Raw genomic sequence first — 24,813 nt, forward strand, 5'->3', positions numbered from 1 at the left:
CGTCCGTTAGATTGCAATCTTTCAGAAATCAGCACCGTACCGTTTAAGATGAACACGATAAAAAACACATGATGAAAAAGTTTCAATCACAACGAGACTGGAATTAGTGAGCACACTTAGCGCTACTTCTTTGTTCAGAATGGCTCTAAATTACCCCCTTCAGTTTGACCTGAACTCAGTCAAAATCGAACCATCAAGACTGACAGGTCTTACCAAGGACACAAGAATCTAACCACGTGCTATGTGGTAAGTTGTATCAAAAAGAATCCAAAAGTAGGGAAACGGGCACAAGAATATATATGCATCTCTTTTTTTTGCAGGGAAATCTATATGCATCTTACCACGCTAATTAATGAAATCACAATATCCCAAACGGAACTTTAGTCAACCCCCGAATAAACGATAGTATTCCGCGTCAGGGTCCACATAACTGCTCAACAGAAGGGGGAAATAAGTAACAAAATAAAGTACAGGATATTCATGGACGACATTGCCTGTTAAAAATAATTGTAATATTTACATTGGAAAATTTCAGCAAAATCTCAATATTGCACCACAAATCCAGAATCTGTCTGGGTGGTTACATATGAACTTGAGAGCGATTACATACTACAGATATGACTTTACAACAATTGGCTACAAATGAATGGATTTGATGTCAGAGCAACACCCATTTAAGTTACAACAGCGCTTTTGCAATTTGCAAACAGCTATCATGCCTAAACTATTTTCTCCGAGCGGTGCTTTGGCAACTGGTCTCGAGAGCTAATGTTAGCATGTCAGTGCAAAACTGGTCGTCTGGTTTCAACCATAGAGCCTGAAAGAAACGCAGATGTAAGAAAAATCCTAGTCCAACTCCAACCTCTTGTTGACAAAAGCATAATAAAACTGAAGAAATATATGCTGGTTCCAATTTGAAGCATGTCTGTTGTTCTATTGGTTCCTTGTTACGGAACCATGGATTATACACGACGTGGAAACAAAATGAGATTTCAGTGAATATATATTTTACAGAGAAAGTCATTTTGTTGCCCGAACTTATTGGATGATAGAGCTCAATGAAAACATTTACAGTCAACAAGGCTGAACACAAAAACTCACCTTGTGGTAGTAAGTTATGGCAGCTTCAAAATCATCCTGTAATATTGAAACAAATATTTTTAGAAGTAATATGCACACAGAAATAAATGACTATCAATACTTAAGCTCAAACAGTCAAAAGTGTCAAAGTTGGACAAATAAATGAAGGACGTCGTTCTCATTCTTGAAACCAGGAGTTTTTCTTAAAGAATACTGTTTCCTTTCAAATTACAAGTGCACATATTTGTGTGTAACTCTAAACTCCTTCCTGCCTGATTGTTTCAGTTTGTTAGTGAGCTTAAATTACAACCAGAATGAGCCTGCGCCAAAATAGTGACTGAAAACAGTACCCACCCGGGTCTTTTGAAACCAAGTGCCCCACTATTCTCAAGTTCTTACAAATGGCATCCCGTCATGATGGACTGGTCCACGGTTACATCTAATCATTGGCACTCAGTAGAGAAGAGTGGGGGTACACTAAGGTACATGTATCTCAAAGTATCCCTGGTATTTTTTAACTTAGAAAGAATAGGTTGTTATTTCTAAGTCACCCAAGAAATAACTATTTATAATTCTCAGTCGACCAAGTTCTGTACAGCTTCAAAATGCGCAACTACTCAATCTCTATTGGATAAAAAATCAACTCTCAGGATCATCGACTCGGAAATACGAATTTATAGGCCAACTTAAAAGATACTACCAATTACAGCACAAGCCCAACCCAGACACAAACATTAACTGCTGCCCCCTCATTCCCCTCTCTACAACACCCTATACTCGCTGAATCCCTGTAAAGTTCTTTTTGGGAAATGCAGTGTTCCTGTAGCTATATCGCACATTGGTGCAAAATAGGCAGTTGTAACAGAACCATATGGCTGCATATGAGCCTAAGTTTTCAAGTTTCAAAATTATGGATATAAAACAATTATTCATGAGCAAAGCGATATGATCAATAACATACTGCATCTTCCAGGTTCTATCAATAACAAATTAGGAGGATATCATTGCAGTAGAAATAACATTTTACAAAACAATAAATTAAAGAGGATCAGGGAAATACCATAAGTTGGTAAGTATAAGCAAGACCAGAAAATGCGCTCAGAGTTTTTGTTGGAAAAGTGAGCGCCTTTTCATAATATGATATTGCTTTTTTATATTGCCTGTTGAAACAAGTGTTAGTTGGGAAATAACATGATCTCTTTTTTTAATACATTTTGATCAGAGCTAATAAAAAGGACTAGTCATCCTAGTTGTACTAATCCATGCACAACAAGAAACAAAATACCAATGATTTAGTTTATCCAAAAGAAAAGCTTCTATATGTGAGAATATGAAAATATGTTAGGTTATATGTATGGGTTGTATATTAAGGAAATTATGATAAGGTTGATAACTTAACTCCGCCTATGTTGTTTCAACATAGACGGTCCCGAGCCCGGGTAAAGGAGGAGGGTTGCGATAGGCTTGGCGAGCCAACATAAAAGACTCAGCCACTCTTATGGAGATGAAACCCAAAAGATTTTCGTTGGGGCGTAACCCTCTCAACGACGCGCCACATCAGAACCCGGGTGTGGTGTCAAATGGGCAAGGGCCGGGCCGTCACCCCCCTGGTGGCGTGCCGTATCTTGATCCGGATACGGTGGCAAGTGAGCGAGGATAGGGTCGTCGCATCCTCGGTGGCGCGCTACATCGGCGCCCGGATGTAGTGGAAAATGATGAACAAGGGTCTTCGGATTTGACTCGACAAGTGCGAAGGGTAAGGAAGCTAGCCGAGCCTAGGAGGATTCGCTTAGGTAGCTGGAACGTAGGGTCTCTGACAGGGAAGCTTTGGGAGCTAGTTGATGCAGCGGTGAGGAGAGGCATCGATATCCTTTGCGTCCAAGAAACCAAGTGGAGGGGACAGAAGGCAAAGGAGGTGGAGGATACCAGCTTCAAGCTGTGGTACATGGGGACGGCTGCAAACAGAAATGGCGTAGGCATCTTGATCAACAAGAGCCTCAAGTATGGAGTGGTAGATGTCAAGAGACGTGGGGACCGGATTATCCTGGTCAAGCTGGTAGTTGGGGACTTAGTTCTCAATGTTATCAGCGCGTATGCCCCGCAAGTAGGCCACAATGAGAACACCAAGAGGGAGTTCTGGGAAGGCCTGGAAGACATGGTTAGGAGTGTACCGATTGGCAAGAAGCTCTTCATAGGAGGAGACCTCAATGGCCACGTGGGTACATCTAACACAGGTTTTGAAGGGTTGCATGGGGGCTTTGGCTATGGCATCAGGAATCAAGAAGGAGAAGATGTCTTACGCTTTGCTCTAGCCTACGACATGATTGTAGCTAACACCCTCTTTAGAAACAGAGAATCACATCTGGTGACTTTTAGTAGTGGCCAACACTCTAGCCATATTGATTACATTTTCTCGAGAAGAGAAGATAGGCGTGCGTGCCTAGACTGTAAGGTGATACTTGGAGAGAGTGTTGTACCTCAGCATAAGCTGGTGGTTGCTGACTTCCACTTTCGGATTCATGTCCAGCGGGATAAGCGAGCCAAAGTCGCTAGAACGAAGTGGTGGAAGCTCAAGGGGGAGGTAGCTCAGGCTTTCAAGGAGAGGGTCATTAAGGAGGGCCCTTGGGAGGAAGGAGGGGATGCGGACAATGTGTGGATGAAGATGGCGACTTGCATTTGTAAGGTGGCCTCGAAGGAGTTTGGAGTGTCCAGGGGAAGAAGCGAAGATAAGGATACCTGGTGGTGGAATGATGATGCCCAGAAGGCGATTAAAGATAAGAAAGATTGTTTCAGATGCCTATACCTGGATAGGAGTGCAGACAACATAGAGAAGTACAAGATGGCGAAGAAGGCCGCAAAGCGAGCTATCAGTGAAGCAAGGGGTCGAGCGTATGAGGACCTCTACCAACGGTTAGGCACGAAGGAAGGCGAAATGGACATCTATAAGATGGCCAAGATCCGAGAAAGGAAGACGAGGGATATTGGCCAAGTCAAATGCATCAAGGACGGAGCAGACCAACTCTTGGTGAAGGACGAGGAGATTAAGCATAGATGGCGGGAGTACTTCGACGCGTTGTTCAATGGGGAGAATGAGAGTTCTACCATTGAACTGGACAACTCCTTTGATGTGGCGAATCCAGGAGTCTGAGGTCAAGGAGTCTTTAAAAAGGATGAAAGGAGGCAAAACAATGGGTCCTGATTGTATCCCCATTGAGGTGTGGAAAGGCCTCAGGGACATAGCAATAGTATGGCTAACCAAGCTTTTCAACCTCATTTTTCATGCAAACAAGATGCTAGAAGAATGGAGACGGAGTATATTAGTACCAATCTTCAAGAACAAGGGGGATGTTCAGAGTTGTACTAATTACCGTGGAATTAAGCTGATGAGCCATACAATGAAGCTATGGGAGAGAGTCATTGAGCACCGCTTAAGAAGAATGACAAGCATGACCAAAAATCAGTTTGGTTTCATGCCTGGGAGGTCGACCATGGAAGCCATTTTCTTGGTACGACAACTTATGGAGAGATATAGGGAGCAAAAGAAGGACTTGCATATGGTGTTCATTGACTTGGAGAAGGCCTATGATAAGATACCGCAAAATGTCATGTGGTGGGCCTTGGAGAAACACAAAGTCCCAGCAAAGTACATTACCCTCATCAAGGACATGTACGATAATGTTGTGACAAGTGTTCGAACAAGTGATGTCGACACTGATGACTTCCCGATTAAGGTAGGACTGCATCAGGGGTCAGCTTTGAGCCCTTATCTTTTTGCCTTGGTGATGGATGAGGTCACAAGGGATATACAAGGAGATACCCATGGTCTATGCTCTTTGCGGATGATGTGGTGCTAGTTGACGATAGTCGAACGGGGGTAAATAGGAAGTTTGAGTTATGGAGACAAACCTTGGAATCGAAAGGGTTTAGGCTTAGTAGAACTAAAACCGAATACATGATTTGCGGCTTCAGTACTACTAAATGTGAGGAGGAGGTTAGCCTTGATGGGCAGGTGGTGCCTCAAAAGGACACCTTTCGATATTTGGGGTCAATGCTGCAGGAGGATAGGGGTATTGATGAAGATGTGAACCATCGAATCAAAGTCGGATGGATGAAGTGGCGCCAAGCTTCTGGCATTCTCTGTGATAAGAGAGTGCCACAAAAGCTAAAAGGCAAGTTCTATAGGACGGCGGTTCGACCCGCAGTGTTGTATGGCGCTGAGTGTTGGCCGACTAAAAGGCAACATGTTCAACAGTTAGGTGTGGCGGAGATGCGTATGTTGAGATGGATGTGTGGCCACACGAGAAAGGATCGAGTCCGGAATGATGATATACGAGATAGAGTTGGGATAGCACCAATTGAAGAGAAGCTTGTCCAACATCGTCTGAGATGGTTTGGGCATATTCAGCGCAGGCCTCCAGAAGCTCCAGTGCATAGCGGACGGCTAAAACGTGCGGAGAATGTCCAGAGAGGTCGGGGTAGACCGAATTTGACATGGGAGGAGTCCATTAAGAGAGACCTGAAGGATTGGAGTATCACCAAAGAACTAGCTATGGACAGGGGTGCGTGGAAGCTTGCTAACCATGTGCCAGAGCCATGAGTTGGTTGCGAGATCTTATGGGTTTCACCTCTAGCCTACCCCAACTTGTTTGGGACTAAAGGCTTTGTTGTTGTTGTTGTTGTTGTTGTTCATAACTTCATTTTGGCTCTACAACAATACCACAGAATTAAAAGCACTCATGCATAGTCAAGTAATAGTTCCAAAAATATTTTTCTAATTTATTTTGTAGACGACAAGGCCCTCTTTAGATTGTACGAATTTTGTAGGAACTTTATGGGATTCCAATCCCTTAGAATTTTTCCTACTGATTGCCTTTGGATCAAAGGAATGATGACACCCAAATTCTTATGGAATGGATTCCTATGCCTCAATTCCATAGGGATTTGAACATCCACTCCAACCTCTTTTTAAGACTCAACCGCTTAGGATCGAGACGTTTTTCCTGAGTTCATTGAAACGACTATTCATGTAGTTTTTTTATGTTTTATAATCCTCTGTTCTACACTGCCAACCCTGTCAGGTTCCTATATTTTTCCTATTCATGTGTTTCTCAATCCTGCCTTCCAAAGAGACCCTAAGAAGTTCACAGAGCAACTGCTGATGTGTCAACTAAATACAACACTTCATTTTATATGTCCTTGCATTTTTCTGTTCACTAGCATATAATGGCAATGATCAATGAAGCATGTAAATGAGATTGGTCTTGGCAAGTCTCTAGTTCAGCTAGCATAAACAGGTTAAAAGCCAGTGGATTTATAGACTAAAACATAACAATGGGATGCAGCGTCTTCACTTACTTCAGTTTTCGCAGTGCGTGTCCAAGATTCACCATTGTTGGTTCCCACATTTCATTCGAGGACGATGAAGTATGAGTCAGGGTTAACTCAAACCACTGAACTGCATTTTGATACCTAAACATGGAACAGATAACATTATCAAGTCTAAAGAGCAAAAAACACATAAAAATATCTGAAATTACTTTGTTACTTTCTATCCAACAAGATGAAATATCATAAGCCTGTTGAATGGAGAAGTGCATGAGAAAAAGGAAAACAATATTCGTCACAGACCATGTGTATGATCTTAAATCTAAATGTGTGCATGCGCGAGCTGTGGGGTTGCCCCACTTCAAACATGCTCTGCACATAAGACTCCATGCCAAATCAAGAATTTTGTTCAAAATGCACGTAAAAGTGTTCAAAATTTCAATGGCCTACTTAAAAAAGCAATATCTACATCATGGGCAACATCATTGAGACTTTAACAACTTCTAGTTTGGTGTATTTCACGATGTCCCGGAGCTCCGTGATGAATGCAATTTTTTCGACTGCCTTAACATGACATTTTTGTATAAGCTTTTAGCCAGACGTTAGGGAAGTTGTTCTTGGGGCGAACTGTATAGAGTTAAAGTGAAGTATTTGGTGGGTACATCATACTAGAATAAGAAAGGCCTTCAGAACAGAGAAGTGCTCTTACTCTTTCATATTATAAGCTACAACACCCAGCTCGTTATATATAAGTGGATCCGATGGACAAATGGACTTCGCTTGCATGAAGAACTGCAGCACAGAAACCAAACTGAATCAATAAGAAATGGCAACCAAAAAAACTTTGCTTATTGCAAATGAGCTTATAAGGTAACTGCAAGCTAGTGGTGGCAGTAAATGGTGCCATCGAAGTAACAGCATCCTTTGTCGACTACAAGAATTTCAGATCTTAGAAGTCAACTTAGGAGTTATAAACTGGCAGAGCTGCTGAAATGAAAGAAGCTCGAGCACGAGAAAAAATCAAATACATAGAGATTCCTCAATTTCCCGGTTCAATATCCACCTGATTCGAATTCAACTTGCTAAAAATTTTGGGCATGAACTCACTGCATTTATGAGGACATTATACTCCCTCCGTCCGGAATTAGTTGTCGGAGAAATGGATGTGTCTAGACGTATTTTACTTCTAGATACATCCATTTTTGCGACAAGTAATTTGGGGCGGAGGGAGTATTTAGTAGCCAGCAGGACAGATACTTTGCAAGATCGGGTAAGTATCATAAGGAACCCACCTTGAGTGTAAACTTTGTGGAAACCATGTGTGAATGTTATGAAAAAATGTAGATAACAGGACCGCAAAGGAGCATCCATATAGCCATATAAAATTTTCAAGTCAAGCTCATCATATGCACTCCCTTCGTTCACTGTTATACGATGTTTTAACTTTTTTCTAAAACGGATGTATGTAGACACGTTTAGTGTGTTTGTTCACTCATTTCAATCCGTATGTAGTCATATTGAAATATCCAAAACATCTTATAATAGTGAACGGAAGGAAGTACTCCCTCCATCCCGAATTACTTGTCGCAGAAATGGATGTATCTAGATGTATTTTTAGTTCTAGATACATCCATTTCTACGACAAGTAATTCGGGACAGAGGCAGTAGAAGATATGAAAAAGGTCTAGTGCAAGAAAAAGGATGAATCAGTACTCATCCAAATAAAAAATCTTCTTTCTAGCTTTCGAATGTGATTGATCTTGATCTTGAAATTTGCCTGGAAATAGAATACGGCCTCTCCTATATCTATAGACAATGATAAATGTTTTAAAATTCCATACATTTCAATGTAGGTTGCCCTCCATTTGGGTTCCCAACTGATGTTTTCCCATGTTTAAATGTTATAAGTTTAAGTAAATAGTTCCGCTAGAAAATAATGCAAATACTAGTTACTCTAGAAATAGCAGCTAGGGGAGAAAGCCGGTTCATAAACCAACTAATCTATGTACTATATTTATGTGCCTATATGCATGCTGAAGAAGCTACAGCTTCAGAAAATAACACTCATGTTCAGCTCACCCTCTCTGCCTCCATCTCAGGTCTGGTTCTAACACTACAAATATAGTTCTCATCGTGACAAGGACATCTCAAGTGCAGCAAGCCAACTGGTGCACAGAGTACACCCGTTGACTCTCAATCCATTGGATTCAGAAAAGATGAACAGGATCCGTTGGCTGCTGCCATTTTTGCAACAAGAACTTTCTTATCAAAATCAACCAGCTGTCTATCTTGTTGGGATTTGGTTGTCATCATACTTGCAAAAGAAACCTTGTATTTAATCTAACAGGATCCACGGTCCAACTTATCTAAGTTTCATCTAGAACTTAGACGAAATTGAGATGAAGTGGACGGCAGGTTGAGTTTCATGCAATACAACAGGTGAAGAATCACAGGTGGGCCCAGTGCACAAGTTTGGTCGGTGCACTACATATGATCTCACCATGAGCTACAACAAGTATCACTTCCTTGAACAATATGATCGCTCACTTAATGTCAGCATGCCAAGAATCCACATTGATGTATTTGACCAACAGCTATCAGCATTTGGATCTCCATTTGCTTAAATGTATTTTGGATCTCCATTTGCCTAAATGTATTTTTCCATTATCGGCATTAAACCATACAGTTTCCGTGAAACTATGGAAGTATCAAATGTAAATGAGAAGAAACGCTAGCTCAAGGTGTGTTCCTCAGTTACAATAGAGTTTTGCAAGCAAATTTAAACTACTAAGCAACCTCAAGTATACCTGCTCCGCAAGTTTGAAATTATGCATCCGCACGTATTGCATACCCATGTATAAAGTAGGGAGATGACATCTGAAATGTAAATTAAAATGAAAGTAGTAAGATGAAAGCTACAAAAACAAGTACAGTGTAGATTACTAAGCAAAATAAGAGATACATAGAGGACCTGCATACTAGTGCCTATAAGTTAGACCCTAAAGCAGACAAATTAGCTTTCGCTCTATTTACCTCTCCTAGCTTCTCTAGCCACATTCCTTAGCACCACCTATATAGGTCCTAAGGAGTCAGATAACAATTCATAAATTATATTTAGCATTAGGTGCCAAGCGTAGTGATGGCGCTAAGGTTTTTATCTTAGCATCTATCACATCCTTTAGCATTAGTGATAGCCAATTTCTCTCACTTCTAGTGTTTTCTAGTGTCTAGGGAAGTAGGGATGCAGATGCTCTTATACCCCAAAATAAAAGGTAGGAACTAATGAACAATTCTCATAATCAATATCTAGATAGCATTGTGATTAATAAATATAGAAGAGCTTGTCACATGTGCCGCAATTTTTTTCATGATTTCAGAATAAAAAAGACAAAAACATCCATGACATAATTGAAGAGATGAGAGAAGTTCAACACGGTCTGGAGTTGAATACTCAAAATACAAGATGAACTGTGTGAATAATCACTACTTGTATTGTACTCCTATGAGATAAATGGTGGCACGTTGCCTAGCCGAGGCCAAGGTTGACACGAAGTATACAGATGTCAACTAAAGTAGAATAATATTCTTCCATGGAGTACAGCAGAATAAGAGGGGGGAAATACTTGATCTTTAGATCAGCAGTTACTTTGGAATGTCAAATAAAATAAAGGGGTTACTGACCCAGGAAATAGTCTAGCTGCTGTCCTAAATGCAGCCATTGCCTGGTCACCCTCCTCTTGAGCAGCATAAGCAATACCAGTACCAAACCAAGCAGGAGGGAATGTGCCATCTAACCCTGTAGCTTTGCTGATAGGAAACACATATATTAGTGTAGAGTACATTTGGTAACTTTGAGGGCACAATTGAATATCCCAAAACATATCCTGAATTATCTGAAGAAATGGGAGCATTATGTCTATTCTTCTAATCAAGAAACACAAGAGAAAGAACAAAGAAAGTGCCAGAGTTCTTCCAGACATAAAAAATAGCAATTAGTATCATGTTTCCACACTAAGAGTGCGGAGTGAAAAAAATGAAGAATAACAAAGCTTCAAATGAAGACAGTGATGACAACTTTACAGGACAATATGCTTACCCAAAGTATCTCCTTGCTTGATCATACTTCTTAATGCAGTAGTAATAGCACCCCACAGCAAACCAGGAAATAGCTCTGCAGATGGTTCAGAAAACAAATTAGAAATATATGCTTTACACATGGTTGACTACAAGCTGCCAGTATAATATATCTTGTTGTTTGAGATACTGTAGATTGTAGGAAGATGCATATATTGTATAAGAATGTCATTATATGGCTCAAACTGTTTGATACACAAATGAACTGCTGAGTTTGTCTTATGAGATCATGTAGAAAAAATTACAAATTATCATATATAATTGCTCGGTCAATTATTAAGGTAGATACTCACTTTTGAGGATAGTCCTTCACTAAATTGCATGACAAGAGATAAAGATCATTGGAATGCCCAAGCTCCATAGCAGCAGCCAAATGCACTAATGTGCATTTTAAATGAAACGGATCCCTTTCAAGTAAACTGAGAGAAACATTATCATAAGAATGTTAAATCAACGTTAGTCGAGGAAACAAAATGAAACAGGAATGTTACCAACTTACACAGATGTGAGCTCAAAACATTTTTGGTATTCTCCACTCTGATGATAGTATTCAGCTTTGCAAGCCAAAACATCGATGTTATTTTTCATCATTTGACCAGAACTTGAAGAAATACTGCAAGATTCGCGTTCGAGTTCCTTGAATTTTGCTTCCACTACATATTCTTTTTCATGCTAAAAGGCAGTAAAAGAAACCAAGACCAACAAAAATGTCAATAAAGAGGTAGAAGATTAGTTGTATATTCAGGTGCAATGTATAGCATGGTATAATTATTCAGCTGAGTACCTTCCTAATCAAACATGAGTAGAATGCTGACAGCCACCCGTCTTCTTTCCCGAATTTCAGAGAGGCCAATAACTCAGATTCTGAAATATAGTGCAGCATCATACTTTGGGTTCAATAAGGTGAGAACTAAAGAGGAAATTGCAGGTAAAAAAATTTCTTCTATAAACTAGCCAAATGATAACAGTAGACATAAGATGATCAACAGACATATCCCAAAGGATGCACTTGACACTTAACAGACAGAAGAATGGACCGATTTTGTCAAGCTTATCTAGTTAATACATATCCGGCATTTTCCAGCCCATACATACTTACAATGATGAGAGCACTGAGTGCACAACTTTAACAAAAGAAAAAATAACTGAGTGCACAACTTTAACAAAAGAAAAAATAATGCAAGCAAATACCAAATGAATGCAGTCCATATTTGAAAAGCGATGCAAGACATAAAACTGGCATTCACAACATAAGCAAATATTACAACAAATGCACTACTTATTTGCAAAGAATGCAAGACATAACTATAGCATGCAATGCATGATATAAGCAAACCTCAAGATAGACCCCAAAACAAGAATGAAAAGGCTGATTTGAACTTTCAAAGCTTACCTTCCTCGCACGTTAACATGTAGTTATCAACAAGGCATTCGAGAGCCTGACAAGTATATTACAAAACAGTTAGGATCATACCAAATGAAAATAACATAAAACACCAAATTTCAATGGATGATTAATGGTGTTTTCCGCTGCTGGGAAGATCAATAACAGATTAGGATGTAACAGAATTATTTTGTTATCATTCACGACAACAAGTAGCAGAATTATACAACTATGACCCACATCCATGATATTCTGAAATCAGCTTCAGGGCATAAAAGGTTGGGTATTGTCCTACGGCATTTTATTTGCAATGCTAGAAAGTGCATCGTCCCTAGGGCCATAGCTGACTCAGCGCATCAAGCCCATAAGAAGGTTCAGATACCCAACTAGACATGTTAAGGCAAGTGCAAAACCAATAGAATGGTTAAAAAAATCAGGTTCATGGCATGTACTCGTAGATATAGAATTTGGCATTCAAATACAATTAAGGTACAGGTATTTTTCTTATGTGGTATTAATTATAAGGGACAATTCATTTAATCAACAAAGCTAACAAGCATCAGAATATCTTATCTTTATGGAGTCAGATGATTCTTCTCACCTCATAACATAACGGATCAACTTTAACTGCTGCCTTGTACCTGACAGAACAGCAGACAGAGTCACCACATCTGCTTAACCAAACTATCACTCAACTTAAAAGGTGCACGAAAAAGAAAAACTTGAAAGAAATGAATCGGCAATAACGCTGAACACACTGAAGCTGGTAATACTGTTTTGTTATATACACAGGCAGTTTAATGTAAGGGGGGGAAATGGAAGTTGCTGAATTCACCATTGCCGAGCAAGATCACGATTATCCAGTGCTTCATACGCCTTGCCGCGTAAGAAACATATAGCTGATTTGATCTGGAAAAGCACGAGTCAAAATAATAAGAAACCGTGAAAGCAATTATTCAGAGAGAAATAGAAGAGAAGTCACACATTGATCTCGTGATCTTCTGCGTCCTTATCAAAATAGATGTCACTGCCATCATCCTGATCAAGAACATTGCCATGTTCGTCAACTTTGGCATCACCAAGCATCATCAGACACTGGTGCCATTCTTTCAATTCCTCCTGACCAATAAAGAAAATGTGAGCCATACAGCAGATGAGAACATAAAATGCAAATCATGTCACTAAGTTAATAAACTAAAACGATAGGGAAAAAAGAAACATCGAAAGAATCTATCTTTCTATAACACTCATAAAGCATTGTTTATAAATCATGAATTAGACAATGTTTTACAAGATCGTGAAGCTTAAGTGCATTCATGGTGCCAGGATTTGGAGAAATAAATCAGACTGAATGACTAATTACAAGGAGGTATTTCGATCCTTTCCCCATAGGGAATCCAATTTCCATCCTAAGCTGCAGGGAGAAAGATCAACTCAATCAAGAGTTAAAAACACATTAGGGATTCTATACAAGCCAGAAACAAAACCACTAGATGTAGCCACTAGGGGAGCACCTGTGTAACAAAATGCCAAATCAGACTCAAAACACCTCCTGCAGAAAGCAGAACAAGCGAATTTTACAGAATGCTTGAAAAGGCCCGCGAGATATTAGACCGAAAAACTACCTAGTGGCGCCTGACAGAATTTCAGGTCAAACAAACTACGGGCAAGAAAGCCCGAACGCGCGGACACGCCCATCCTTAAAAGAAAAAGGAAACAGGGGAAGGGGAAACTGGATTTAATCGGGACGCACGCGACGCGTTCGACGAAATGCGGGAGCGGAAAAAGAAAGGGGGAGGGGGAGTGGCGAGTGGAGCTCACGAGGCACTTGGCGGCGAGGAACCGGAAGCGCAGGTCGCGGAGGAGGCGGGAGTTGTTGAGCACGTGGAGCGCGCGGCGGAAGTGGCGGCCGAGGAAGAGCGCCTGCGCGAGCATGTAGACGTCGGCGGGGTCGCCCGTGGCCGCGGCCACCTTGTCCGCGAGGAAGATGGCGGACGTGTAGAGGTGTTTCCCGACGCTGTCCCGCACCACCCCGCGCAGCCGCTCCACCGCCTCCTCTCTCATGTCCGCGTCGGCGCCGGCGTCGCCCTCGCCCTCTCGCCTCCTCCGCTTGAGATTCGGCGCTGCGCCTGTGGCCGGGGCTCGGGATGGGGGCGCGGCTGCGGGGGAGGAGGGAGGGAAACCGAATTTTGTATCCAACATTCGAACTAGGGTTCGCAAGTGTGGTTCCTTAAAAGAGAATGAAGGATTGATCTTGGAAAAGAAAGAAAACGAAGAATTGCTATTTATTTTTACTTTTTGATTGATGGAGGCGGAAGAAAGAAAAGAACGATAGAGATCGACGGGAACGGTCGGAAGCTCGGGACTAGCCGCGGGTTTGCGTGACGACGTCAGATCCGGATGGATTTCGCTCCTCGTCGATTTAAACTTGAAGTAAATTTGAGCAATTTTGATGAAGGGGCAATTTGAGCAAGAAAGGAAAACTTGTGTGTCTTTTTTGAAACGGCTACGGGACTTGGATGTGATTTTTTCTAATAAGTTTGATCTAGGTATTTTTCTCAAAAATTTCCAATCTACATTCATCAAGCATCGTGGCAATACAAAAGAATATAAGGAAATAAAACAGAAAGAAGACCACGGCACACGGCGGCCATTAGTACCTGCACCCAGCGTGCTAGGATTTCTCCTGCCTCCCACCGACGCCGCCGTCGGTCTACCTCGTCTCCTGTGGTCTTAGACCATGGAGGCGCGATGGATCCAACTCTTGTTGGAGGGAGGGCTCCTTTTTTATGTTCTTTTTACTTTTGTTAGAGTTTATGTCCTGCTCAGAGATGCGAGGCGGCGGCTTTATGTGGCCTGGCCCTTGTTTCGGTGGTGTTTCTAGCATCGTCAGAGTGCGTGTTGGAGGTTCGTCTCGGACGAATCTCATGGGATCCGGTCGGCGTTCGTCTTCGGTGGATCCACGTGGATTCAGTATTTAATCGTTTGTGTTCGTGTGCCTACGAATTGGATCCTTCCGTTCTGCGCTTTTCTTCATTGACGGCGTTTGTTGTTCTAGTGCGTTGGTCCTATGGGGCCTTAGCACGACGACTTTTCAACTGTCTATACTGCAGCAAGACTTGCTCGACTCCGATGAGGGAAGGGCGATGACGGTGGCGCGCCTTCGGCTCGCTCCAGTGCGTGTGGTCGTCGCTAGGTGGCCTACGAACCTAGATGTATTTTTTTACTTCTGGTGTTCTTTGTACTACCATGACAGTTGATGAATATATCAAAAAAACGTTAAAAAAATAAGAAATAAAATTTGCATATATGTTTATAGACCACCTAGCGACAACTACAAGCACTGTAGGCAGCCGAATGCACACCATTGTCATCGCCCCTGCCTCACCGGAGCCGGGCAAACCTTATTATAGTAAACAATCATGGAGTCATCATGTTAAGGCCCCAAAGGATCAACACGCCGGAACAGCAGCCATCGTCGATGAAGAGAAGTGTACATCAAAAGGATCAAACTTGTACGGACACAAATGAAGACTAAAACCAAGCAGATCCACTGAAAACAAACACCGATCGAGTCCCGCGAAATCAGCCGGAGATACACCTCCACACGCCCTCCAACGATGCTAGACACACCATCGAGGCAGGGACTGGGCGGGAAGAATATTATTCCATATTCAGAGAGTTGCCGCCATCTCATCTTTCTGAACAAGACATAAACTTTAATAAAAAACACCTAAAAAACTAAGCAGGAGCCTTCCCATCGAACCTCCATGGCTCGAAGGCCCACATGAGACAAGGCAGATCAAGAACGGCGTAAGTGGGAGCCCTAGCGTGGGAGTTTCTCATGGGAGGAGCAAGGAGGAAAACATTACATGGTGTTAAAGTTTGATCTAGTTTATAAAGAAAAACGGATCGAAAACCTTACTAGACTAAGGGATAATACATGTCGTCAAAGTTTTTGCAATGTGAGTTTTTAAGCTCCCTAAAGGCATTTGCAAGGATATCAAAGATGTTATAGCAAAATTCCGGTGGGGAGATGATGAGAATAGTAAGAGAATGCACTAGTGGGCATGGTGGAAATTATATATCCCTGAAAAAGATGGAGGAATGGGCTTTCATGATCTCCACTCTTCCAACTTGGCAATGTTAGCTAAGCAAGTATGGTGGCTGATTGATGAACCTGAATCCCTTTGTGCAAGGGTACTGAGAGCAAAATACTACCCCTCTAGTGATATTTTAAAAGTAGGGCCCAACAAAGGATCTTCCTTTACTTGGCAGAGCTTAGTAGCGGGTATTCAGACTTTCAAGCATGGGCACATATGGAGGATTGGCACTGGGGAAAAGATCAATATTTGGGAGGACCATTGGATTCCCTTGAGCCCCACTATACAAATTATTACGCCCTAGGGGTGGTGCTATAATTACTAAAGTCAATGAACTTATTGATCCAGTTACCGAGCAGTGGGACGAGGATTTAATATGTGGGATATTCAACCCAGTGGATGTTGGCCGGATCCTACAAATTCCCTTAAGCCACCACGGATTTGACGATTTTTGTAGCCTGGCATGGCAACAGTAATGGAATTTTTTCGGTAAGATCGGCATACCATTATGAATGGAAACATCAGTTCACCTCAAGATCTTTGTCGGCAATAATAGGACCATCAATGCCAAATCCAGTTTGGACAATCCTATGGAAGCTCAAAGTCCCGGGAAAAGTGAAAATATAGCTGGAGGGCCCTTCATGGATTAATCCCATTAAAATCAATCTTGGCAAACAGGCACGTTGGTACTGATGAAGTTGTCCGATTTGCCATCAAGGGGCTGAAGACATCCATCATCTCTTATTTAGTTGTGGTAGAGCGGGTGGAAATGTGGAGGTTACTGGGAATTTCTGACACAATAGCAGAAGCCCGTCTTGTGGATCGATCAGGCTCCGCTGTTCTGGAGTACATACTGCGGCTCCCGCCTTCAAAGTTACCACACATGCCGACCATTGGGATAAGCGAAGGGATTATTACAACATGCTGGTATCTATGGTGGCTCATAATTAAGAAGGCAAACACATAATGAGACAGTACCCCCAATGAGAAGAAATGCTATTGCAGTCCAGGCGATTTGCGCCAATTTTGAGAGAGCTTCTTCAAGCACGTATGGGACTACACGTGGAGAGCAATGTTGGAAAAAACTACCTTCAGGAATAGTCAAGATAAATGTGGATGCATCTTTCCATGAGAATGAAGGAAAAGGAGCAACAGACGTTGTGACCAGAGATAGCCATGGTTCGTTCATTGCGGCATCATGTACGCTAATCCCGCATGTGATAGATGCTAACATGGCGGAAACAATGGCAATGAAAAATGGCCTTCAGTTGGCGGAGTCATTGGGATATACCTCAATTCATATTGAAGCTGATGCCTTTCAAGTTGTTAATGCATGCTCAGGCCAGGAGAGGATATGGAGTGAATCTACAACTATTTTTGCAGACTGCTTTGTCTTAGCAAGTATGATCGGGAATGTGGAGTTTGTGCACTGTCAATGGAAAGCAAATGGTGTTGCCCACCTCTTAGCCAAACATTCATATGATAATGATGTATCTAGTAATTGGGTTGAGGAAACCCCAGATATTCTTGTAAACGCTCTTGTGAACGATGTAATGATATTGCCAAATCAATAAAGCTAGCCATGATGACATTCCCCAAAAAAGGGATACTACATTTTGCCAAAGAAAGAACACAAAAAACAACAAAACCGAAATACATGATTATGCCACAACGTTGCACTGGCAATCAAAGGATGATCAAGGCTTCAAAGGGGCGTATTTTCCCACCAAATTCATGTTTTTAGTACACATTTTCTTTGTGAAGGCTGTCTGCACGTCTTTTCCTTCCGCAATGGCTCCTTTGACAGAATGCATGCGGCTCTAGGAAACGCTTAGAAAGTCTGTCGTGGACACAACGTCCATTTCTACAAGATGAACCGACACCAAAAAGCTAGTCATATTCAGCCTTCCAGACCAATCCAACACCAAGCACCCTGTAAGTGCATCTAGTGCCCCTTAGTGATTTTGGTGTATTAAAGACTTATAGGTTAAGGGACTGATGCATTTGTGAGTGTACACATGTCTATAAGTCTATGAGGAGTTTGATATTTACAGAGAAAGTCGACCCCTAAAAATGAAGTTTTTCAACTGAAGACTTTGAATTTCTGAAGACTTTGAAAGTGAAGAAATTGGTGTGATCCTGAAGACTTGGTATTCATTCGAGGAACATGAAGCATGAAGAATTTTGTTTTCGTGGTTTCTTTTTCTCTTTCTTGAGTCATAGGAAACACCTACTATTAAAGGGGGTCGAGAAAATTCTAAAGAAAAATTTCCAAGTGATGCTCAACTCAAATCCTACACCTACCAATCCCTTCGAGTGAAGCCATTGGAACTCATACAGCTCAGTAAATTTCTTCAGTGACAGAGACGAAGTTCTTCTAGTCTCTGAGGAATTTGTTCTGACTAAGGAGTTAGAAATTCGCCAGTGTGGATTGCCTACACAGTGAGGAACATGATAGCCCTGAGGAATTTGGTACTCATAATTCCGCCCGTTGATGTGCTATGCGCCAGCTGTCCCAAAATATCTACCCACCTAAAGGTCATATCATTGAAGAGCATTTATGTCTTATCATGTCGGGCTGCTCCCTAGGCTATAAATAGCCGCCCCTACAACCACTAGCTGGTTGGCTGCTCCGAGAGAAACTGACACTTGTCATTTGAGAGCATCCCATCCTCCAGGGACTTTGAGTGAAAATCATCAAGTGAGGAAAACCCAAACCCAAACACCTACAAACCCAAAGTGATTGAGCATCACTGAAGAGATTGATCCTGCGTGGATCCGACGCTTGTTACCTTTGAAGACTGTGCATCTTCCAGACGGTTAGGCGTCATGGTCTAGAGCATCCAAGAGGAAATTGTGGATCTCCGAGTGACCGAGTCTGTGAAGGTTTGAAAGTCACCTGAAGACTTACCACGAGTGATTGGGCGAGGTCTATGTGACCTTAGCTCAAGGGGAATACGGTGAGGACTAAGTGTCCTGAGCTGCGTGTTCAGAACTGGGTGTCCGGGACTGTGTGTCCTCACGTTTAAATACCTAGCCGCCCTAACCAGACGTACAACTGTCACATCAGTTGGAACTGGTCTACCAAATCATTGTCTACACCGAGCTAACTGGTTCCATTTCCTCAACCCTTCCATTTCCTCATTTCTGTGTTGTGTGCTTGTTCATATCTGTTTGAAGACTTTGACTGAAGACTTTCTCTATTTCCTCAGTTCAATTTCTTCAGTCTGTTTGTCTTCATCCTATGTTATCCTGTGTTTATGCTTTCTGTACTATGTGCTTGTTTTCATTTCATCATGAAGACCATGCTCATGTTCTGTTTTGTTTACTTCTGAGTACTTATTCCGCTGCAAGTAGTTCTTCACTCAGGAATTTCCTCACCCTGAAATTCCTCAGTGAAGAATTCATAAAAATCACCTATTCACCCCCCTCTAGTCGATATAACGCACTTTCAATTGGTATCGGAGCAAGGTACTCCCTTGTTCTATGTGATTTTGGTTTAATCACCTGGAGTTTTAGTTATGTCGACCACAGGAATGAAGACTGTGACATGCCCCATCTTTGACGGTCATGATTATCCCAAGTGGAAGGCCATGATGAAGAAGCGCCTCATGACGATGAACAACGAACTCTGGACCGTCACCGAAATTGGTCTTACTGACCTATGCAAGATGGCGGAGGCTGATGATATTCGCAAGTACATGCTACTCAACCTCACGGCGAAGGACGTCATCTGCTCCAGCTTGTCACAAAACCAATTCAGGAACGTTATGCATCTCAGCCATGCGAAACTCATCTGGGACCGACTCTCTGAGGTCTATGAAAGTCATCGATCTCACCATGAACCCTGGTTTGTGGACTTCATGGAATCGCGCAAGGCTATGACTTTCAATCTAGAATCATCATCCTCTGCACCATGCCTTATGGCAAAAGGTGCCAAGGTAACTGAATGCTACTTATCTGAGTCCAGTGATGATGAATCTGGTGATGAATTTGGACCCGGTTATGTCAAACTTGCTTCCCTTGTCACTAAACAACAAAGAGCTTTGGAAAAAGTTCAAAACATGCTAAATGAGAGCGACGATATGTTGGGTGAAGAAATGGATCGTTCCAAAGCTTTGGCTGAAAGTCTTCAGGAACTCCAGTCCAAGTTTGATAATCTTCAGAGTCATCATAACACTCTCTTATCTGATCATGAGAAGCTTTCGTATGAATTTCTTCAAAGAAAGCAAGATCTTGAGCAGTTAAGAGTGAGTTATGAAGATCTTCAGAAGGAGCGTGATTCATTACTTGCTCAACAGATCAGCGCTACTCAGGAAGAGTTTGTTCCTCCATGTTTGAAGTGCATTGAACGTGAAACTGCTAATTCTTCACCTGAATGCTCAAATACTTCCATTGCTGCAAATTCTTCAATTGCCTCTGCTATCACTAATTCCTCATCTTAGGACATTGCTAGTATCACTGATGATGCAGGTCTGAAGGAATTGTATATGACAGACATGTACAAAAGCCTCAAAGGGCATCAGGCTCTTTGTGACGTGCTTAAAAAGCAGATCCTCAATAGGAACCCTAGGAAAGAGGGTATTGCCTTTGAGAGGAAACTCAATGCTGATGGGACCTACTGGAGACCTGAGCAGTATCCCAAAACCTCATGGGTTGCTGCAAAGGGACCTTTAGTGGATCCATCTACTTTATCTGGCTTTATATGTGAATCTTCATATTCTTCTGATGAGTCATTTGACTCCAACTATAAAATGTTCAAAAATCAAAATGGTGAAGTATTTGCTAGATATGTTGGCACTAACTACATGAATGGCTCTCCTATGAAGAAAATCTGGGTTCCCAAAAGGTGCCTTGAAAATCTTCAGGTGAATGTCATCATGACCCCACCTGTGAAGAATAGGAACCCCAGATCAAATTCTTCATATGGACCAAACTCCTCACGAGGATCAAATTCCTCAAAAGGATCAAAGTCCTCATATGAGCATCATCGTGCTAACCCGTCTGTTTCGCAGGGAAGATCTAAGGATTATGGATATGTGCATTATTCTTCAAATCATTATGTTCATAAGTCCTCGAAGAATTTCTCTACTTACTCTTATGCTTAACCTAGCCCCTCTTATGTGAAATGAAGTGGATTGGCATCTATGCCACCTTTCTCTTATGGAGCTCGCAGAATGATAAACTCTTTGCCACCCCTTCAGATGTGGGTGGTGAAGAAAAAGAACTAATCACTTATGCAGGGTCAAGTCTCTAGACGAACTTAATTGTCTGAAGAATTTGCTGGAGACCTGAATTTGCTTGAAAGGATGCAAGCTAATCATGAAGAAATGAATTTTCATTTCTCACGTCCTCATACTGCTTTATCTGTTCTATTGCTTGATGAAATTGATCTGATGAAACTGATACCATATTCTTCACTGATGAAGTATATGAGTTCGTAAGTTGCACTATTCATCTGCAGGATGATCAACCCAAAGCCACTGAGTGGGTCCTCGATAGTGGATGTACAAATCACATGACTAGTGACAGGAGCTTATTGATGGATTCTGCTTTATCTCCATCACATCTAAAGCATATCACCTATGCTGACAAAGGCAAAAGCAAGGTATTGGGTCTAGGTAAGGTTGCAATCTCAAAGGATCGACACATGGACAAAGTCATGCTTGTCGAGTCCTTAGGGTTCAACCTCATGTCTGTCTCAATGCTTTGTGATCTTGATACGGTTGTTGTCTTTGGCAAGTATCATTGTGTTGTGATCATGGAAGCTGACAATCCCGAAGTCTTCGAAGGCTTTAGGAGAGGAGATTTATATATTGTTGATTTCTCTACAGGACCACAACCTGCTACATGTCTACTTGCAAAAGCTTCAGAAGGCTGGCTATGGCATCAACGACTTGGTCATGCTGACATGAGGAATCTGCACACGCTCGCGAAGAAGAAGCATGCCATTAGCATCGAGGGTGTCAAATTCCTCAAGGACCATTTGTGTGGAGCCTGTGAAGCTGGAAAATGACCAAGGCCAAGCATCCAGCAAAGACTATCATGACTACTACTCGACCATTTGAATTGCTTCACATGGATCTCTTTGGCCCTACTCACTTGCCACATTTACTAATGCTGCATCTTTATATGGCTTTGTCATTGTTGATGATTATTCTCGATATACATGGGTGCATATCATCACTTACAAAACTGAAGTGCAGGAAGTCTTCAAACGATTTTCCTCAAGGGCTTCAACCAACTTTGGTGTGAAGATCAAGCACATCAGAAGTGATAATGAAACTGAGTTCAAGAACACTGGTCTTGATGACTATCTTGATGAACTTGGTATTACTCATGAGTTATCTCCTCCTTATACTCCTCAGCAAAATGGCATCGTGGAGCGCAAGAACAGGACTCTTGTTGAGATGGCTCACACTATGCTTGATGAGTACAAGACGCCTACTCGCTTCTGGCCTGAGGCAATTGATACTGTGTGCCACATCATCAACAGGGTATATCTTCACAAATTCTTTAATAAGACTGCATATGAATTCCTCACTGACAAGAAACCCAATGTGAGTTATTTCAAAGTCTTCGGTGCTAAATGCTGGATTAGAGATCCTCATCATAGTTCTAAATTTGCACCGAAAGCACATGAAGGTTTTATGCTCGGTTATGGGAAGGACTCGCACACCTACAGAGTCTTCAACACCTATCACCACAAGGTTGTTGAAACTGTAGATGTGCGGTTAGATGAGACTAATGGCTCGCAAAGAGAGCACCTACCTCCTGTGACAGATGAAATACCTCCTGAGGAATCTATTAAGTCCAAGGCTACTGAGGATGTCATTCCTATCGAGGAATCTGCTGAAGAAGTCATTCCAGAACATGAAGAATGTCATGCTGATGCACATGAGGAAAATGGTGCTGAAGAAAATGCTGATCAAATTCCTCAACGACAATTGCTCATCCTCGCATTGCAAATGAAGTGCAAATTGAGAAAATCATCAGCGACATCAACATTTCAGGTCCTCTCACGCGCTCAAGAGCTTCACATTTATCTAACTTTTGTGGGCACTTTGCTTTCGTCTCTATCACAGAGCCCACTAAGGTAGATGAAGCATTTCTGGAGCCTGAGTGGATTCAGGCTATGCAAGAGGAATTACATCAATCCGAGCTCAACAACGTCTGGGAACTGGTCAAACATCCAAATCCTCGCAAGCACAATATCATCGGCACAAAGTGGATCTACCGCAACAAGCAAGATGAAAATGGCCTTGTGGTGAGGAATAAGGCACGACTTGTAGCTCAAGGCTACACACAGGTTGAAGGAATTGATTTTGATGAAATTTTGCACCTGTTGCTAGACTTGAAGCTATTCACATATTACTTGCTTATGCTAACCATCATGATATCATCTTATATCAAATGGATGTGAAAAGTGCATTCCTCAATAGTAAGCTTGAGGAAGAAGTATATGTTTCTCAACCCCCAGGTTTTGAAGATCCAAAGCATCCTGACAAAGTCTTCAGACTCAATAAGGCCCTCTATGGCCTCAAGCAGGCCCCACGGGCATGGTATGATACTTTGAAGGAATTCCTGCTACCTCTTGAGCACCGCATTGGATTTCCTTGAAGAGGAAAGGATGATGCAGCAAAGTACGTAAGTATTTCCCTCGGTTTTTGAGAACCAAGGTATCAATCCAGTAGGAGGCCACGCACGAAGTCCCTAGTACCTACACAAAACAAATAACTCCTCGCAACCAACGTGATAAGGGGTTGTCAATCCCTTCACGGTCACTTACGAGAGTGAGATCTGATAGATATGATATGATAATATTTTTGGTATTTTTGTGATAAAGATGCAAAGTAAAAAAAAAGCAAAGGAAATAACTAAGTATTGGAAGATTAATATGATGAAGATAGACCCGGGGGCCATAGGTTTCACTAGTGGCTTCTATCAAGAGCATAAGTATTTTACGGTGGGTGGACGAATTACTGTTGAGCAATTGACATAATTGAGTATAGTTATGAGAATATCTAAGTATGATCATGTATATAGGCATCATGTCCAAGACAAGTAGACTGACTCCTGCCTGCATCTACTACTGTTACTCCACTCATCGACCGCTATCCATCATGCATCTAGAGTATTAAGTTCATGAAAACAGAGTAACGCCTTAAGCAAGATGACATGATGTAGAGGGATAAATTCATGCAATATGATAAAAAAAACCATCTTGTTATCCTCGATGGCAACAATACAATACGTGCCTTGCTGCCCCTACTGTCACTGGGAAAGGACACCGCAAGATTGAACCCAAAGCTAAGCACTTCTCCCATTGCAAGAAAGATCAATCTAGTAGGCCAAACCAAACTGATAATTTGAAGAGACTTGCAAAGATAACCAATCATACATAAAAGAATTCAGAGAAGATTCAAATATTGTTCATAGATAATCTTGATCATAAACCCACAATTCATCGGTCTCAACAAACACACCGCAAAAAGAAGATTACATCGAATAGATCTCCACAAGAGAGGGGGAGAACATTGTATTGAGATCCAAAAAGAGAGAAGAAGCCATCTAGCTAATAACTATGGACTCGAAGGTCTGAGGTAAACTACTCACACTTCATCGGAGAGGCTATGGTGTTGATGTAGAAGCCCTCCGTGATGGATGCCCCCTCCGGCGGAGCTCCGGAACAGGCCCCAAGATGGGATCTCATGGATACAGAAAGTTACGACGGTGGAATTAGGGTTTTGGCTCCGTATCTAATCGTTTGGGGGTACGTAGGTATAT

General features: G+C 41.8%; 1 protein-coding gene across 2 annotated transcripts; it reads right to left on the minus strand.

The window, feature by feature from the left end:
- Positions 1 to 472: 472 nt before the first annotated feature.
- LOC123085227 (anaphase-promoting complex subunit 6) lies at positions 473 to 14,252 on the minus strand. Of its 2 annotated transcripts, XM_044506851.1 has the most exons (16): positions 13,745 to 14,248; positions 12,908 to 13,042; positions 12,759 to 12,832; positions 12,525 to 12,564; positions 11,933 to 11,978; positions 11,324 to 11,403; positions 11,039 to 11,211; positions 10,833 to 10,958; positions 10,502 to 10,576; positions 10,087 to 10,212; positions 9,213 to 9,282; positions 7,115 to 7,197; positions 6,436 to 6,549; positions 2,141 to 2,240; positions 1,102 to 1,137; positions 473 to 817 (listed from the first exon to the last, which is right to left on the minus strand). In XM_044506851.1, the coding sequence occupies exons 1-16, from the start codon at positions 14,123 to 14,125 to the stop codon at positions 725 to 727; spliced, it is 1,752 nt and encodes a 583-aa protein (XP_044362786.1). In that variant the 5' UTR covers positions 14,126 to 14,248; the 3' UTR covers positions 473 to 724. The 2 variants fall into 2 exon arrangements, with proteins under 2 accessions (XP_044362786.1, XP_044362787.1); XM_044506852.1 differs by lacking the exon at positions 2,141 to 2,240 and having other exon boundaries at positions 13,745 to 14,252.
- Positions 14,253 to 24,813: the final 10,561 nt, after the last annotated feature.

Source organism: Triticum aestivum, chromosome 4A (assembly GCF_018294505.1).
Source record: "Triticum aestivum cultivar Chinese Spring chromosome 4A, IWGSC CS RefSeq v2.1, whole genome shotgun sequence".
Taxonomy (NCBI): domain Eukaryota; kingdom Viridiplantae; phylum Streptophyta; class Magnoliopsida; order Poales; family Poaceae; genus Triticum; species Triticum aestivum.